Raw genomic sequence first — 19,173 nt, forward strand, 5'->3', positions numbered from 1 at the left:
AGCGGTGATGGTGCCTTTCTCGTTTCTTTCGAGTGAGTAATTTCTACGCACTTTTGATATGAAAAAAAAAAGTATTTTGGCCATTACATCTGAGCCCCTTAGTCCGATCCGGCCAATTTTCAATAGGAAGCAATGGGACACGATTCTGCGTCGAATGCAGCTCGGCTGAGAGTAAGTGCCTAAAAATGAGTGAGAATTTTTCTTGTAAAAAATATTCCGATCCCATAGTCCGATCCAACCAATTTTTAATATGAAACAATGAGAAGTCTGCGTCGAATGCAATTTGTTGCGAGCAAATTGGTTGAGGATAAGTGCCCGAAAAATGAGTGACACTTTTTTACGCGATTATTCCGTAAAAAAAGTATTTTGGCCATAACTTCCGATCCCATAGTCCGATCAATTCGTCGAACTGAGTCGATTGGTATATAAAACTATTGGTCTCCGGGTCTTCTATAAAAAGAAAAAAACTGCTTAATTTCAAGTTTTATGTATCCGTCGAATGATGTTTTGTTTATGACGAGAATCAAACGACGGATCTAGAGAAAGGGAACGCTTCGTGACTTCAAATTCGCTCTGAAACTTGGTCAGACGGTGTTATTATTGGCCAACAGGGATTATTCAAAGGGGTTCTATGTCACAGTTCAGTGATGCAAACAGGATGGAAACAATCAAAAACAATCAAAATAATATCATAAAAAGTGCCATTTCCACAAACAAGTCTCGGGTAAGTATTCAAAAGAACCCATGAGATTTTGTAAACAAAGATTCATACGTCGATTTGACAAATCTGATGGCACTCCAACGCAAACTAACTGTCTGTGGTGATGGTTTGCGTGGGGATAGAAAATTATTTATTTATTTTCTACGCACATAATTATTTCGTCCTTTTGAATAAGTTCCCGAAAAGTATATTTTTTACGAATACGTTTGAAACCCATCCTAAACATAATTATCACAGTTCTGTAGAACTCGTTTCAAAGAGCCTAGAGCTGGCGAATGAGCGAAACGATGCGATTTTGTGTGAAAAACTCAATCGCGATGCTCATCCTGCAGATTCGCAAGCAAGTTAACTCGCGCATGAGGCTTCGATAATTGAGATTTGAGCATGATTATACCAACACTGTGTTCAATATAAACATATTTTTATTTAACTTGAAACTCACTTATATAGATTAGCTCGATTGACTGTATACTTCGTAGTTGTTGGCCGTTGCTGGCCAAAAAACAACAAATATGCACAGTTCATCAATTATTGCCTTACTAGAATTAGAAAACTATTCTCACTGTAAATACAATATTTGGATTTACAATAATTCAAGACCTATAACGATGCCTCACAGGATGTGGATTATAAAACCAATAACTTAGCCTGGTTGAGCAGACCAAAACCCCCTGGGCTAATTTTATTCTTCGTCATCCACCACCGCTGCCATCGCATCCCCAACCATCAACGGCCTGTAGCCGTGAACTCCGAGCGATGCGATGGACAATTGCATCGAACGCAACCGACCCCACTGCATCCGACCACCGTCAAGCATAGAATAACAAAAAAGGTGTCTTCTTTTTCCACCAGTGACCGGTGACCGCATGCTGTGTACTGCTGTCACAAACTGGAATAACTCGCACACCGCAGGCACTACTTCTTTTATACACAAAGAAAATCTTGAGGTGGACCCGAATGGCCATGGCATACACAGCTAATGCAACTCGTGGTTCGCTCTCCTTCTCTTTGTACCTTTTTACATCTACACCCCGCCAATGATGATCCGCAAGACTCTTAAAGGAGGACTCTTAAAAGGAGGCTTCTGGGCTTCTTGAAAGGGGGCTTCCGGGCCTCTTCAAAAGCGGCTTCCAAGCATCTTGGAAGGAGGCTTTTGATCTTTTTGATAGAAAGCTTTTGAAGGGAGGCTTCCGACCCTCTTGAAAGGAGGCCTTCAAACCTCTTGGAAGTAGGCTTCTAAGCTTCTTGATAGAAAACTTTCGAGTCTCTTGAAAGGAAGCTTCCGAGCCTCTTAGAAGGAAGATTTCGAGCCTTTTGAAAGGAGGCTTCCGAGCTTCTTGAAGGGAGGCTTCCGAGCCTCTTGAAAGGAGGTTTCCGAGTCTCTTGAATGAGGCTACTGAGCCTTTTGACAGGAAGCTTTCGACCCTCATGAAAGGTGGCTCCCAAGCCTCTTGACAGTAACCTTCCATGATTTTTGAAAGGAGGCTTCCGGGCCTCTTGAAATGCGGCTTCCGAGCCTCTTTCAAAGCGGCTTTCAAGTCTCTTGGAAGGAGGCTTCTGAGCTTCTTGATAGGAGGCTTCTGAGCCTCTTGAAAGCAGGCTTCCGAGCATTTAGAAAGGAGCCTTCCGAGCCTCTTGAAAGGAGGTTTCCGAGTCTCTTGAAAGGAGGCTTACGAGCTGCTCGAAAGAAGGCTTCCAAAAGGCTTTGAAGAAGGTATAAAAAAATTATAAACAAAATTATAAACATAAAAAAAATATCAAAGCTAATAATACATTTTTATTGGAATGGTAATACATCCGCCATTAAGCATTTCTGTCCGAGGTTCGAAGTACCCCCTGGGGCCAGCGAATGTACCCCAGGTAGAGAACCGCTGCTGTAGTTGAAGAAACTTTGACCCTTGCGTTAATTAGCTGACCTTTAACAGAATCCCACGTTGGCGCGTCTTGCCTAGCACTATGAAGCCGGTTCCCACCTTGTTAGTAATGTCACAGCTTTGGTAGAAGGTAGCCAATCGATGTCCAGTTTTCCACATTTTCTGTCCTTCTCAAGAAATTTCCACCAGCGCAAAGACGTCGAAATTGCAGGGATGTGACTCGTCGTAGATTATACTGTATCTATAGCAACCTGCAAAGGCTGCTATTGGTACAATGTTCCAATAGATGCGAAAATTTTTAATTTATCTTTTTTGTCTTCCATTATTTGCTAATCTTTTTGCCTTTCGCGTATACTAAGTATACGTAAAGGCTATAGGATCACTCCAAAACCGAACTTTTGATTGAAGGCTCAGTGACCCTAGTGTTATATACCAATCGACTCAGCTCGACGAATTGAGATGATGTATGTATGTGTTGTATGTATGTATGTATGTGTGTGTACAAAAAAATGTGAGACACACTTTTTTGTACTTAGCCTTATGTGATTTGCTTGAAACAACATTCGACACGGAATCCTTCCTAATTTTTAGCTATTGAAAATTGGCTCAATCGGCCATTTCATTCCGGAGTTATTAAAAAAAAATTTTTTTCCCATTTTTCCCAAGGGTCGTCCCTTCCTTGGAAAAACATTCAAAACCGAAAAAAAATCAAAAACTGCTGCAATGCATTCAAATGAACGCAAATAAATGTGAATTAAACTGATTAAATTAAATTAAACAAATAAACTGAATCTATCTCCCTAAAGTGCAATTTTGACCTCTCTTATGTGCTTTTCTTGTTACATTTTATAATACACGAGAAAGGCACCATCCGCTAGGTGGATTATTCTGTTTTTTTTTGTCAAACTCACAACTATATGAATTATACCGCAACTGAAAGTGCCATAGCAACAGAATAGTAAGAAAATTTACCGATTCTGGTAGAATTTCACATCCTGTTTTTTTGTTGTTGTTTTGGGTTAAGACGTGCACATAAATCGATCAATGTCCCAGTTTGCTGCTTTGGATCCGTACTACCCCATATATAGTACGTACCCACCACAACTATCGGACCGTTTATCCTATGTTGGCTCCAAAAATAAACTTTTTACATAAGGCACGGGGACCTATCCACTTCGTTCGATGAATTAAAGTAGTGTTATGTGCAACGTCACTCATTTTCAAACAGTGCTCACAATAAACGGTATTGTTTTACGCACAAGGTCATTGCCATTTCATCAGTCCGTAATCTTTCTATTTCGTTTTCTCGAATAATATTGATGTTTCGGGAACAGTAGGTTGGTTGCAGCCCTTCTTAGCCGCGCGGGTAGATGCGCCGCTACAAATCTGCGAGGCGGCAATGTCCCTGTGGGGCATGTAATGCCAATGAAGAAGAAGAAGATTCAGCAGCATCCACATGACAGATGCTGTTGAAGCTGAAGTCGCACCTCCTCGACGAACAGACGCTTGATCAGTTGGATCAGATTTAGTTAGAGTCTTACCCCATACCAGTACTGGGCTAGCTTGCTTTGAATGGCACACGATCGCATTGATAGGGGCTGCTAGCTCTACATTCCAACTGGAACTTGGCCTGCTTTTCAACTTATTATTCTAATAGCATATCTTCAGTTATTAGTTGAAAGCTTTTTTTTCTATACCAGCCATTGCATGAGTATGTATCTTGTGTGACAAGTACAATGGATATTGGATATACTACGCCCAGGGAGTCAAGAATGATCCCTATGGGCACATAACATATGTGTAACTCGGGTAGCAAAAGTTGTACCCTTATAACACTTTTTATTTGTTATACGGAACATCGAAACGTCAGAAGATAGTATAACAGTATTTGATCTAACAAGGGGTCACGCGACTTATATTGTATATCTGAATACGATTCGCGTTGGAATTATACAAAAGATTTTTCCTAGTGGCGTTGGGTGTTTAGGAGCTGAAATTGTTTTTTTTATAATTAATTGGAGATTGGGGTAAACAATATTAAAGTAGAAAAGAAAGGAGTTTAGGGTATGTAACTGATTTAATTATTGATATTGATTCGACAAACTCGAACAAAATCCATTCGTACGCCACGCACGGGCTCTTAACCAGTAAACGATCCTTGTAACATTTTCCCCTAAGACGCTCAATATTAATTATTTCATGAAATACCTATTATGTTTTTATTCGAAAACCGTATCAAATGCTCATTCATTGCTATGAGCATATTTATTATCCGCATTTCTCAAACATTTTCCATGTGTGCCGTCTCTCCCAGTGGTGTGGCAGCGCACCCGAATTTGACTTTTTTCTAACATGTATGTAACCGACTTTTTGTCTTTCAAAAGTCTTCTACACTATCTTTCCTTAAACTATCAATAACAACAAGTAGAGTTTCTTTTATCGGATTATTTTGAAGAAATATTGATTTTTATAAAGGTGATGCCTCACCTGGATTTACCGTCAGTTAAATGTTCAATGCACAGTTTTGGTGTTTTCTGTTTCATTTTTACATGTCGTTGAAATGGCTCTACTTTTGGTATAGAGTATTCGGAATACTATCAACCCAAAAGCAATGATCTAATAATGAAAAGAATGCCATGAAAATAGATGACATTAATATCGTACATCGTAATAACCTATTCAAATTACGTGCTTCATGGTATGATAAAGATAATTTGATTTCAATGTTGAATCATCACATTTTCATTTAATATTATATCCAAATTGGAATTACCTCACAGTTGCGATGCTCTCCTGCATTATGCTAAGCGAGTTTGCTTTCGTACGATTGATAATTTATAATGTTGCTTCTAATCTATCTATTTTGTGATTGTTACGCATCGTTGACAAACATTGGTGTATCCCTCGTCATCCTTTCGAAAAAACCGAAGACTGCGTATAAAAAGATTCGTTCCCAATGTAGAACAGTTCTAAGGAATATACTTTTCAACACATGTTGAAACATGCTGACTCGAAAATATTATATCAATTTTAGAGGAATTTTATTTTCGTATGATAAATAAGTTAAAATGGATAAAAGACGAACATTTCATCAAAAGTCGCCTGAAAATAGAAGTTTACCCTACAAATAAATCAAATTAGATTTCATCAAATATAAATTGGTTAGTAACAGCATAGGAGAGACCTTCTTTTGGATGCAATCCGTCATTTTTAAAAACAATGTAAAAAATTGATGATAGAAAAATAAATATCATTATACTTTGGCTACAGATCTTGTTCTTTGTAGTCTTGGAAAAAAGTGTTATAATTTTCTGATCATATGGTATTTGTTTACACTTGAAAATGACAGAACGATGTTCCCGTTCCCAATTATAACAGTTTTGGCTCATCGAAAGGGGGTCAACTTTTGGATTGGATTTTGTTCGAAGATCCACTTATGTTATGTGCTATGGGTCTCCAATTGGATTGCTATTACTCCCAAAAAGCCTTACATTAGCATTTGGAGTAGAAAAATTGAATATACACATGACAGCTATCGGTATACAATCTACGATGTACTCTTTTCCCAACACGACGCACCTTTTCGTGGGCCACACGAACATTTTGTCCTCAATACTAAAATCTATAATTCTTGAGCAAACCATATCTACTAGCCAGGTGTAGACATATTGCGTTGTGGGATAGTAAATCAGCTGAATAGTATCCCTAAAAGTTGATGATAGACGCTTGTGAAATCAAAAACATTAGATCATCCGTATTTTGTATAGGTACTTGTAAATAAGTGTGAATTCCAAGCAATCGTTCTCTAACTCCTGCTGCCCATTTGAAGCCGACTTGATCACAATGCAGTAACGATCGCTCAGACTGCATAAATATAGATTCTACGTCATCCAATTCATCAAACAGACAAACACAAACTAATGAAGCTCCTTCCGTTTTAGATATGCTCCCCTCGCCCATCACACAGAGCGGCCCAACCGAGCTCACACCAAATGACAAATTGCTCATCTCGCTGGAGAAACAGCTCAGTATAGAAACCAAGGTCAAAAATGGCGCAGAAAATATGATCCAATCGATCTCCAGTGGGCACCACGGCCGAGACAAGAAACTGCTAGCCGAAGCACACCAAATGCTTGCCGATTCCAAAGCCAAAATTGAATTCCTGCGGTTACGGATACTGAAAGTCCGCCAGAATAAGCTCAACAACAAGGAGTCGGAAGAGAATGGAGAAAACAAGCCACGAGACCTGGAGAGTACGCTGGAAGACCGAATCGACGAGCTGCGGCACCGGTTACGAATCGAGGCCGCCGTGGTGGACGGAGCGAAGAACGTCATTCGGACGCTACAGAGTACAAAGACAATCGATAAAAAGGCACTTCAAGAGGTAAGTGATAACGTTTTTTATTAGCTATCTGTCGGATTGTGGAAAACATTTATTATCTCTGGACGTTTTCTTTCGTTATTATTTTACTCTAAGCTGTTTTTCGTTTCTTACCTTCTTTTTGTTTCGTACCTCTACGACATATGAGTGTAGTCAACTTTTTGAAGACAAACTTCAGAAGTTTGAATAAGAGGTATACTATCACGAGTAATGCTGCCACGACATCCAACATCTGTTGCTGGAAAAAGTTTAGCTCTGCCCCTTGGTAGTGCATGTGGGGAGCCCCCTTGTGTCGGATGACGTACTCGATCCAATAGATGGCTGTATCGACGGCAGTTTGTGGTCGATCGCGATACAATTCGGATAATTCCTTCACCTTTTGTCGATATTCTGGATTCGTTAGGATCTCCACCAACGGATCCTCGAATGATGCCTCGGTGAGAACCTCGTAGTCGATCCCTTTACCCCAGCCTTCTCTTTCTACTACTAACACATTAGATGACTGCTCTGCGAAAATGGGAATTCCCAGTACAGGGACTGCGTGGAACCGAGCTTCGGCCATTCCTCCCAAACCGCCATGTGCCACAAATAGAACGACATTTTTGTGAGCCAATACATCGTCTTGTGGCAGCCATTTCTTTGTTAGGAAGTTTTTCGGTTGATTGGGAATGCTGTCGGTTTCCCATTTGAACAGTATCCGTTGCTTTTGTTTACCCAAAACATTGAGAAAAATTCGAAGCTTCTCCGGGGGAAGGTCGGATGATTTCAGGTTTGATCCCAAGCAGAAATATATAACGCCGTGCTCTGCTTCGTCCAACCACTTTTGAATGTCTTCTGGTAGAGGATCTGGCTTGTTTTTGATCTGCAGTCCGCCAACCTCGACTATGTTCTGTATGTAAGGCCGTGGTCCGCTACTTGAAAAATGTGTGTTCAAAAGCACAAGCGATACGTTTTTTCGAACATCCTTATAGCTCGGATATTTGTCTGCGGGAAAGTTGAAGTCGTAATATGGCTGTTGGTTCCATACCGCATATTCAACGATCAAATTTTCCGCTGTTGCTATTAGCAAGTTCTTCAAACGATTCATGAACCCCATGTGCTCTTGTTGGCCGAGCATGATATGTGGAACGGCATCCACGGCCCTTGGATTTCCCACCAGATCAGATGTGAATTTAGCCTGGCCAGCACTCCATAGTGCCACAGTTGGTGCATTGAAATGGGGACCAAAACCGAGGATGAAATCTGCCATAAACAATCCTGTAATAACCAAATCAAACTGCTCATTCTTGATGGCCAAAAACTGAGGATCGTTGATTGTATTGTTAGCAGTATTGAGCACACTGCGCATCATGGTTGGAATACCCTTAAGGATGTTATGTTTTTTCTCTAGGAAACTTTTAGTCATTTTACTAACGGTATCATCCGGGGGAACGTATATTTCCCTATAGTTTGGAACCGGTTTTGAAAGCTTGAAAGGACTCACCATTGTAACCTGAAACATAGGTTTCTATGAATGTAGCTGCACGCTTTCGAATAAACACACTTACCTGGTGACCACGTTCGGCCAACGCCTTCAGCAGAACCTGCCCAACCAGGACATGTGATCTACCGGGACTGGGAAACACGCAGAGAATTTTTGCTGAATCTACGCCCTCTCGGATGCTAATCGCCAGTGTTAACAGCAGTATCAGTAACCCACCGATGCCTCTCATGATGTTCGGCTGACGAAATCAGTTGAAGCACAGAACAAAACAGTCGTGCCGCGCGTTTTTTTGTTCGATAGACTTATCTTCTTCACAGTCTGCAGTTGACTGACTTAATGACCGACAACGGACGGACGGCGGAGCAATTTATTCGGAGTGATACGAGATGGTAATTGTTGAGGATTGATGATAGTAGTTGTTGTTTGTGCTGATTAAAGGCTCCCCAGACCGAAGTGATTTCATCGCCGCAACGGCGACAACTAGTCGTCGCGATTCTATTGTTGGGTCGCTGCAGGCAATGTTCTATCTACGCTTCCATACCAACGGCGACAGAATCGCTGTCGCCAAGCGATAGAATCGCGTCGCGACTGTTGTGTCGCGTGCGTTAGGGGGAGCCTTAAAAGCTACGAAAGGTGGTGTGGGTAGAATGTTTCTTGAACAGTAATGTTTAAAATGGTAGTAGTACGACACTATCGAATGTATATAATACACTATAGGACCGTCTCACGTACGATTTATTAATGGCACATTTGGCCGATATATTTTGTGTGTGTCTTGAACTAATATTTGAAATGCTAACATATTGTTTGCAATTCCAAAGTTTGAAATAAACATTGAAATAACTACTCGCATCGTCGAAGTCTTCTTAATCACTGTGAAGGGATACGAGGCTAATGCATTATGTCAAACTAAGCTATGTTCTAAAGTAAGTTTCAGATTTAAAATTCTTTCAACTTCCATTAACGTATTTAGTATCGCTGAATGGCAACTAGCGGCTGAGAGAAAACAACAAATTCATAATATATTTCAGATTCAACTAGCTAGCAAATAGTCTTGCGTTCTTGTTTTAATGGGGGTTTTCGAGTCTGTGTTTTGGGATTGGGTCTCCGGCTGAAAATATCAATCTCTACCCTAAGTGTAGAAGTATTTATTTGCACAACACTGCCTATGTATATTTGTAGCTGTCGTATGTAAATCCCAGTTTAGACAGTTTAAGTGAATTTAATTTATACGCAGATCAACATTATATTGGAGTTGCATACCGTCAACTTAGATAGTTATGTGACTTGTTCAATATATACCCAGCATAATGCATGTATTGTTATTGTTTACTAATATAATACATATGATGGGTTCCTTGATTTTGCCGTATTAGAAAGAACAAATATGTGTGTAGGTATATTTTGTTTTGCTTTCCATATCTAGATTGATCGAGGGTCATATAGGACTATTGTACAATTATTGCACCATAACCGCCCTTTTTGATAAACTTGATCTACCGAGCTTTTTTGCGTTTGCATTTGCTGCGCCCAAGGTTTCATCAGCTTTTATTGCAGCATTTGCTGAATTATTGTTCCAGACGTTCCTGTCTTCCAACAGATCTGATTTTGATTAGATCGATAAATTGACTATGTGTACTTCAAATTCATTACCCGTTTTCGGTTATACACATACTGACTACGCCGAAAAATTAGTCTATCAAAAGTACATAAGGAATCATTTTATCTTCACCTGCAAAATCAGGTTGAATGCCTTTTGTTTAATTTTATGATACGGTACGTGGGAAGAGATAACACAGCTTGTGTCAAATTTGTTGATAACAAATAAGCAGGATGACTATATATTTTTTCGTCAAGTCATACTACGATGATATGCCAGGAATCGACCAACTAAACACGTTGAATACAATTCGAAATACCGTTTTCTCTCATCATTCCGATGTAATGAAAGTTTTCTTTTTCAGCCATGATTCAATAGAAATAAATTTGCTGAGAATATGTATATCAATTATCCCAGAGAAAAAATGCATAATTTTAACTATTTAAACCCATGCAATATCCAAATTTTACGACAGTTTTTATTGCAGCCATAGAATAGAATGGAATTTGCAAACCTTTACTTAAATCTTATGCTGTCAGAGCAAATTATAATGCATCCTTATAAGCGTTTGCTCATTTCTTCGTGCTCCAAAATGTGATGCAGGTGATATGTAGCGCTCCTCACATCTGCTTCCCACGAGCCGCCTGGTGTGGGGCTTTGGGAGCCCCATGATATTTCTGTTTTAAGGCAGAAGCTGTCGATCTCATCCAATCCGATTGCAGAAGAATCCGATCCGACGTTCCTTTAACTGTCAACTGGCTTCGATGATTTTTTTACCATTGTCGTGAAACATTTCTTGTATCACCACGCTGCTGTTCAAAACCTGACACGCTGTGAGGCTTCCGAATCTTGTACAGGAATTTCTTGACGATATTTCGAAGGATTTCCCGTGGAAATTTCGACAAACTTCCGAAGAGTTTCCCGATGAAATTCCGACAAATATTCCGAAAAAATTCTTGAGAAGTTAAATCAAAAATTTTCGAGGTAGCTCCGAAGAATTTTCCGAGGAAATTAATAGAATGTTTCCAAGAAAACTACTAATAATTCTTCGAGGTAGTTCCAAACAATCTTCTTCTTCTTATTGGCATTACATCCCCAAACTGGGACAGAGCCGCCTTGCAACTTAGTGTTCATTAAGCACTTCCACAGTTATTAACTGCGAGGTTTCTAAGCCAGGTTACCATTTTTGCATTCGTATATCAAGAGGCTAACACGATGATACTTTTATGCCCAGGGAAGTCGAGACAATTTCAATCCGAAAATTGTCTAGACTGGCACCGGAATCGAACCCAGCCACCCTCAGCAAGGTCTTGCTTTGTAGCCGCGCATCTTACTGCACGGCTAAGGAGGCCCCCCTGGTTCCAAAGAATATTGCGAGCAAATTTCGAATAACTTTCCAAAAAAATCTGAGGAAGCCTCTAAGATGTTTCCGAGCAAACTCCTGAGAAAGTCATGCGAAGTTTCCGAAAGGAAAATTTCGAAATTTAAAAAAAAAATCGAATCGTTTTTAAGGAAATTCTGAATAACTTTGTGAGGGAATTCCGAATAATTTTATGAGGAAATTACTAAGAGTTTTCCGAAGAAATTCATAACAATTATCCGAAGAAATTTTGAAGAATTTGTCCAGTACACGGGGACTCTATGGGAAAATATTAATTAAAAAGCCCTGATTAATCCACCTAGCGGTAATGGTGCCTTTCTCGTGCATTATAAAAAAAATAGTATTTTGGCCATTTATTTTGAGCCCATAGTCCGATTTGGCCAATTTTTAATAGGAAACAATGCGACAGGATTCTGCGCCGAATGCAACTTGTTGCGAGCAAATCGGTTGAGGATAAGTGCCCAAAACATGAGTGACACTTTTGCTATATTTTGGTACGTGGGTGCACACAAACACACACATACACACACACAGACATCACCTCAATTCGTCGAACTGAGTCGATCGGTATATAACACTATGGGTCTCCGGGTTTTCTATAAAAAGTTTGGTTTTGGAGCGATCATACAGCCTTTACGTATACTTAGTATACGAGAAAGGCAAAAATCGATGTGTCTGAAATTTCCACTAAAATGTTCTATTGGGGAAAACAATTTTTTTGCGGCATTTTAGTGCAAACCAGGGATGGGAAAAATTAAATTTTCAAAAAATCGAGGGTGATCAAAACTCACCAGCGATCTTACTTTTAAATTATCAAATGATGAAAACTCGCTAGCGATTAAGAATCATTTGAAAATCGTATCTTGATGTGAAGCATTTACCGTTACATTTTTAACTCTTTTTCCTTACTTTTACCATAACGCTAAGTAGAAAATATAACGGGACTGTTGACAATTAGTTTATATTAGTAAAACATAACGTTTGAATGAAAATTCTGTGTTTATTATCGTTTGAGTGCAAAATTTGAGAATTTGTCGCTGGCGACAACTCGCCTACTGTTTTCACCTGAAAAGCTTTCTCATAAAAATTGCAATTATTATCGGCTGATAATGATTCAGCACAACACTGGATCAAACTCCATAAAAATCTGAAATGATAGCCGATATAACCCTCCGCCCAATCCCAAAATATATGATAAAATGACCTTAGATAAATCATTTTAAAAAGGCTCTTATGTGAAAGAGGATATCCTATACTTTTGGGTGTTTTAGAGTTACTGATTTAAGAATAAACCCCTTTGGACGAATACACCGTGAGGAAGATCCGAGGAATTTTCCGAGGTATTTTCTGCTGAAATTCTACAGAATTTTCCAAAGAAATTCCGAAAAACTTTCCATGGAAATTCCGAAGAGTTTTTGTCGAAGAAACTTCTATAATAATTTCTATAACTCGTCTTCAACTGGATTCCACAGCAATCCCAGAGTGTTGATGACTTGGTTGACATCGTGGTTCGGCTCAAGCATAACAGCTGATATAGCATAGCACTAGTGTTTTTACTCATGTTTTTCTTTTGAAATTCTTATTCTGATTGTTATCAGAAATAAAGGTGGGTGTGGTCCTTGATTTCAATTTAGAATAAAAATCACAAAAGCATGAGAATTACTACTCATGGCCACGCCCATCTTCACCGTAAGGGGGAGGGGAAGGAAGTGTTGATGTAGCACTTATCTAATGAGAGGCCCCCGACTCAGCGACACCCTCATAAGTACCACGGAGTTGGATATTGAGGAAGGTATTTGTTGGAACAGTGCAAATATTGAATCTGACCATGCATTACCCTGCTTCAGTACGTCTAAGGTTGACACTTCGTCTGTAATCCGAATACTTGATTTCGAGCCATCCAGCGTAGCACGTATCAATCTAATCTGTTCCACCGGAAACCCATGTTCGGACATTATCTGCCACAGCTCATTTCGTTTCACTGAATCGTACGCTGCTTTAAAATCAACGACCAGATGTGAGACTGCAAGTTGTGCTCCCGAAATTTATCAAGGATCATCCGCAGGCTAAACATCTGATCCGTCGTTGATTGGCCGCCACGACAACTTGCCTGGTAAAGACTGTTCATTAAAGTAAGTGGACACCTTTTTATGAATGGTTTAAGGTTAAAACTTAACGAAAAATTCGTAATTTTCGCTCTGTGTGTAAAGAAATTATTTACTTTTGCAGCACATCTGAATTATTTGGAAAAACCTTAGAAATTCCGAACGATAGATCGGATCAGTTTATCTTCTCGCAGATTAATTCTGCACAAATGGTACAGTGCATTTTGATGGACGACGAGATATGCGTCAAATTGGACACCAATACACTTTACAATGTTATGAAAACTCATATGTGAATATGTACGTTATGTGGAAGATATTGGTTTGGAAAATGTAATGGAGCTAACCACTTTCCATCGATGGGACACGAACCCATGACCCTGCAGTACGCTAGACTGGTGCTTTAACCAACTAAGCTACGAAGGACCTCCGTCGGCCTTCGCAACCTAGCGGCTACTGAACGAGCTCGAGTTTTCCAAATTGGACGCATAGTCAAATCACTCGCAATCCATTTCTCAAGCCAATACTTCCACATGTGTATTGTACACGTCCACATTAGAGGAGCGTGAGTATTTAGAATGTCTGGCGGCTATACACATTCTTCATCAGCAACGGTACTGATCAAGTAAGCTATTTGCCAGTCGGTCGTCAAGCTCAGACCCGACCGCATTGCGTAGGCAAGAGCACGCAACTCAAGTTCAGATCAATCAAAGAAAATTGCCCATTTCCGGGATTAAACCACCCGACTAGCGTACTGTAGGGTCATGGGTTCGAGTCCCATCGAAGGGAAAGTGGTTACCTCAATACATTTTCCAAATCAATATCTTCCACATAACGTACATATTCACATATGAGTTTTCATAACATTGTAAATTAACGTCCAAGTCGGGTGGTTTAATCCCCGGAAATAGGCAATTACCTTTGATTGAACTGAACTTGAGTTGCGTGCTCTTGCCTACGCAATGCGGTCGGGTCTGAGCTTGACGACCGACTGGCAAATAGCTTACACAACCTCACTTGATCAGTACCGTTGCTGATGAAGAATGTGTATAGCCGCCAGACATTCTAAATACTCACGCTCCTCTAATGTGGACGTGTACAATACACATGTGGAAGTATTGGCTTGAGAAATGGATTGCGAGTGATTTGACTATGCGTCCAATTTGGGAATCTCGAGCTCGTTCAGTAGCCGCTAGGTTGCGAAGGCCGACGGAGGTCCTTCGTAGCTTAGTTGGTTAAAGCACCAGTCTAGCGTACTGTAGGGTCATGGGTTCGAGTCCCATCGAAGGGAAAGTGGTTACCTCCAATACATTTTCCAAATCAATATCTTCCACATAACGTACATATTCACATATGAGTTTTCATAACATTGTAAATTAACGTCCAAGTCGGGTGGTTTAATCCCCGGAAATAGGCAATTACCTTTGATTGAACCCCCACCAATACACTTCCAATTTCACATTTTTTCAACGCTGAACAGAGGACAGATGTGCCTGATGACGTGCGATATATCCGAACCGAAAAAAATGGGGAAAATGTTTTGGTATGGCAAGCAATTTGCTCCTGTGACTCCGTATTTCATAAACAACGGTGAAAATTGAAGAAAATAATGTATCAAAAAACGACTTCTAACCATCTACCGAAAGCATACGGATCCTTTATTGTTTTGGCCGGATCTGGCATCGGCTCACTACGTTTCTGCTACGTTGGAGATGCTGAAGAAGGAAAAAGTCGATTTTGTCGAAAAATGCCTAAATCCACCAAACTGCCCTGAACTGCGTCCTATCGAAAAATACTGGGCAATAATTACGCGGCATCTTAAGGTAGATGGGAGAGAAGCAAGCTCTGTTGACTGCTTCAAGAAAATTTGGTCTGCGACACAATGAAAAGTTACGGAAGAAGTTGTGCAGAATCTAATGGGAGCTGTCAACGGAAAAGTCCGAGCATTCTTCAGAAAAGAAAAGTAAATATTCAAAATCACGTGAATTCATTCATATGTATGTTGATTGTCATTTATATAAAGCAACCTTATGAATTTATTCCAAAATAAACATGTTCCTTTGAAAAACAGGTGTCCACTTTCTTTAATGAACAGTCCTTATTTGCCAACGAAGGACTCCTCAAAAGATCTCAGTCTGTTGAACAGGAAACGCGACAGAATTTTGTACGCCGAGTTTAGAAGGGTGATCCCTATGTAATTGGCACACTCTAGTCTGTGCCCTTTCTTATACATAGATTAGGCATATGAAGCCATCAAACCCGCCGGCAGGCAGTTCTTCATTATCCCATATTTTCTGGATAATGTGGTGAATTGATTGGTGCAGCTGCTCACTTCCGTTTTTGAGAAACTCGAACGAGATCTCGTCCTTCCCAGCAGCTTTACTGTTTTCCAGCTCGTTTAGTGCCTTCTGCAAGCTGTTCCACAGCTTGACCGTCGCCGACTATGTCCATCCTGCTCCTTAATACACCTTCTTTTTCACCGTTCAACGAATCCATAGTCTTGTCTGTCAGCAAATTCCCCTCTCGTTCATTGCACATGGCGGGCACATGCGCAGTCTTATGCCGTGCGACATTGACAGTTGCGTAAAACCTCCGCATATCGTTTCTATCTATGTTCTCCTGCTTTTCATGAGCAACATCATACTCATTTCAAATCCAATTTGTAATCAGTGTCAGAGCCGGAAAACTTAACTAATATTTGAAGATAAATGCTAACACCGGCATTATGTTCGTAGTTTGCACTGAGATCAAATCGCGAATCCTCCCGCGTAGTATCTATTTAGCTTCATATTTTCACAAATACATTCTCACGCTCTATTCCGAAGTGTTGCTGCCAATAAAATCGAGTTATTTTTTTCACGATTTTATTTAATTATTGAAGCAAATATTCAATACATTTTGGCTTGGTGGTCATATGGCTACCAATTCTGCCTCATACGCAAGAGGTCGTGGGTTCAATCACATCTGCTATCCTAAACCAACAACTTGACTAGTTCTAACAGGTAACTGTTGGAATTCGAAATGAGTGAAAAAACGACCCTTTCGGCATCCAATTACAATATACACATCCCTTTCATTACTATCACATTGGCAACCCGTTAACCAAGACGAACCTCTGCCATAGAACCTAACCCCAAGATTCCAATACAACTCCGCATGAACTCGTAGCAAGTGCAGAGGTGTTCTCGGCTTGCATTGGGCGAGTGATTGCATCATCATTTTTTCCCCATCCCGATAGACCGTGATGACGTGGCCAGCGCCGTTATCGACCAGTTAAAATATTAAAACTCTCAGACTGTGCACATTGAGGTTGGAATGCAAATCCCATGCTTCCATCCATTGGTTTCTTGTGCAATTGCGATTGTTCTGGTCAATCACGGAGTAGCAACTACGAAATGCACGGTCATAATGCTCATGCTCATTATGTTAATGTTAATAGGGTTGCTAATAATAATCGCACCCTGTCAATGCCGTTGTCAATGAACTCAGTGTATGCCAAGTCCACATTTTTTCTCGTACAGTTGCAGTGCATGAATGCTGAACTTACGGAGATTGTCACCAGCTGCCTCAATTGCTCTGCGAATACGTTGTTTCGCAAAATTGGCTCTGTGCCTCAACCGCTTTCATCATTTTATAACCATTCTTCTTTGTAATTTGCTCTTCTCGTTGTGCCCGCACTGCCGCACAACTGGGCTACAATCAGTGACAAGCCACTTACTTTCGAGAACAACAATTGCTTCTTGGTCCCAGATTGTAAGAACATCACTTTTCTTTTTTATTTAAATCCCCAGTCATTTAAGAGGTTCGTAATGATACTTTTCATTCACTTATTTTGTTTTTTTTTTTTTTGATATTTATTAGAGTCACTTTTGATTCTACTGTGTTCGCGCTCCGGCACTTCTTCGGAATCAGTTGTGTATCTTATTCCTCTTCATTCTCATTGTCTTTTGAGCAGGGTTCGGATTTCTCACTCACTCACGCGACAACTGATCACTCCACCATGCATTTTATCCGGATAAATTACAGTGCGATAAACTCCGGCACAAGCGATGGTGCGAAAAATTGTTATCCTTCTTCCCATGTTTCGCGAAAATCAAATGCCGCTTGCTTTGCCTCTCCAAGCTGATTGAATCTGACGATGCGCCACGATAAGCAAAAGGTTCAATACAGCAGTTTTCCTTTAACTTTCAATCAATTCATGTGGTGGCGTGGTTTTAGTGGGCGCTCTGAACATTTTAAAATTGTTTTGGGTTCGAATCCCGTTGCGGTCCTAAATTTTTGTAAATATGCTTGTAAAATTTATCTGATGAGGCGACGAGAAGGAAAATTTGTGGATTAAAATTAAATTATCCGGCGATCCGGCGCTCACGAATTTATCACCCGCCATTCTATCCGGATAAAAATGTTGTGTGAGAATACTTCCTCACAGGGGGACCATGAAAAATCACACTCCGCTAAATGGATTAATCGCAGGTTTTTATTCATATGAGTGAGAATTCCGAAGCCTGCTTTTGAGTGACCATTTGGAAACAGCCTTTTTCAGCCTTTTTAGGCTCAATCGTGTGTGAAACTTTGCGGAGCCGGAATTCTTAAGTATGATGTTTTACAGTTGATATCAATCTTATCATGATGGATGAACGGATCAGTTCTTGCTCCGATGTCATCTCGACTCGATCTCCACCGCTTTCCGTCAGTGCTGGTTAAAAAGTTTCAAACTAAACAATATGTCTCATATTTTTCCCAGCATAGTCTTTAGAAATGACCAACCATTTACCCAAACTGAAGTAAGCAAAACTTTTAGAGTTAAGGCTTCCAGAATCAATTTTTTTTATGGGGCCAGGAAACTTACACAGCTACTATACAGGTTTATTATTTCAAGATAAGATGTATATGTTTCAGTAAGATGATATACGGAACAGTCTCTTTACCAATTTACCAATTGAAAAAATGTGAGATTATGTTTTTTATCCGAACAACGATCACAACAGTTGTATCGATATCTTCTTATAGGCACCTATATTAGTAAAAATTATGTATAAATGTTGAAATATTGAATCCGACCACTACCTCGTCGCAGTATGTCTGCGCTCAAAACTCTCGACGGTGATCAACACGCGTCGGAGTCATCCGCCGCGGCTTAACATTGGGCGGCTACAAGACGGTAGACTAGCCCAAGACTACGCGCAGCAGCTGGAAGTGGCACTCCCAACGGAAGAGCAGCTGGGCGCAGCATCTCTTGAAGATGGCTGGAGAGATATTCGATCCGCCATTGGAAGCACCGCAACCGCTGCACTTGGCACGGTGCCTCCGGATCAGAGAAACGACTGGTATGACGGCGAATGTGAGCAGTTAGTGGAGGAGAAGAATGCAGCATGGGCGAGATTGCTGCAACACGGGCGCGGAACTGACAAAATTTGAAACGCCAGCAGCAAGATCGAGACCTTGAAGAGACGGAGCAACTGTACCGCGCTAATCATGCACGAAAGTTCTATGAAAAGTTAAACCGTTCACGTAAGCGCCACGTGCCACAGCCCGATATGTGTAAGGACATAAACGGGAACGAGCGTGAGGTGATCCAAAGGTGGCGGCAGCACTACGAAGAGCACCTGAATGGCGATATGGCAGACA

General features: G+C 40.5%; 2 protein-coding genes across 6 annotated transcripts in view; one reads left to right on the plus strand and one right to left on the minus strand.

The window, feature by feature from the left end:
* The window catches only part of LOC134218148 (serine/threonine-protein kinase N), a 320,062-nt gene that overhangs the window by 230,008 nt on the left and 70,881 nt on the right, over positions 1 to 19,173 (plus strand). For all 5 annotated transcript variants that reach the window (XM_062697031.1, XM_062697028.1, XM_062697029.1 and 2 more), the window contains one exon: positions 6,537 to 6,979. In XM_062697031.1, the coding sequence (XP_062553015.1) occupies positions 6,537 to 6,979 (443 nt within the window). The remainder of the gene's footprint in view (positions 1 to 6,536; positions 6,980 to 19,173) is intronic.
* Positions 6,981 to 8,823, minus strand: LOC134218152 (UDP-glucosyltransferase 2-like). Its single transcript, XM_062697039.1, has 2 exons — positions 8,524 to 8,823; positions 6,981 to 8,468 (listed from the first exon to the last, which is right to left on the minus strand). Exons 1-2 carry the CDS (start codon positions 8,686 to 8,688, stop codon positions 7,068 to 7,070), a joined length of 1,566 nt encoding a protein of 521 aa, XP_062553023.1. The 5' UTR covers positions 8,689 to 8,823; the 3' UTR covers positions 6,981 to 7,067.

This window comes from Armigeres subalbatus, chromosome 2 (genome assembly GCF_024139115.2).
Source record: "Armigeres subalbatus isolate Guangzhou_Male chromosome 2, GZ_Asu_2, whole genome shotgun sequence".
NCBI classification, from domain to species: domain Eukaryota; kingdom Metazoa; phylum Arthropoda; class Insecta; order Diptera; family Culicidae; genus Armigeres; species Armigeres subalbatus.

Coding starts and splice junctions, on each gene's coding strand:
- LOC134218152 (XM_062697039.1), bottom strand. CDS start 8,688: ATGAGAGGCATCGGTGGGTTACTGATACTGCTGTTAACACTGGCGATT. Junction 8,469..8,523: donor TGGCCGAACGTGGTCACCAG/GTAAGTGTGTTT, acceptor CCTATGTTTCAG/GTTACAATGGTGAGTCCTTT.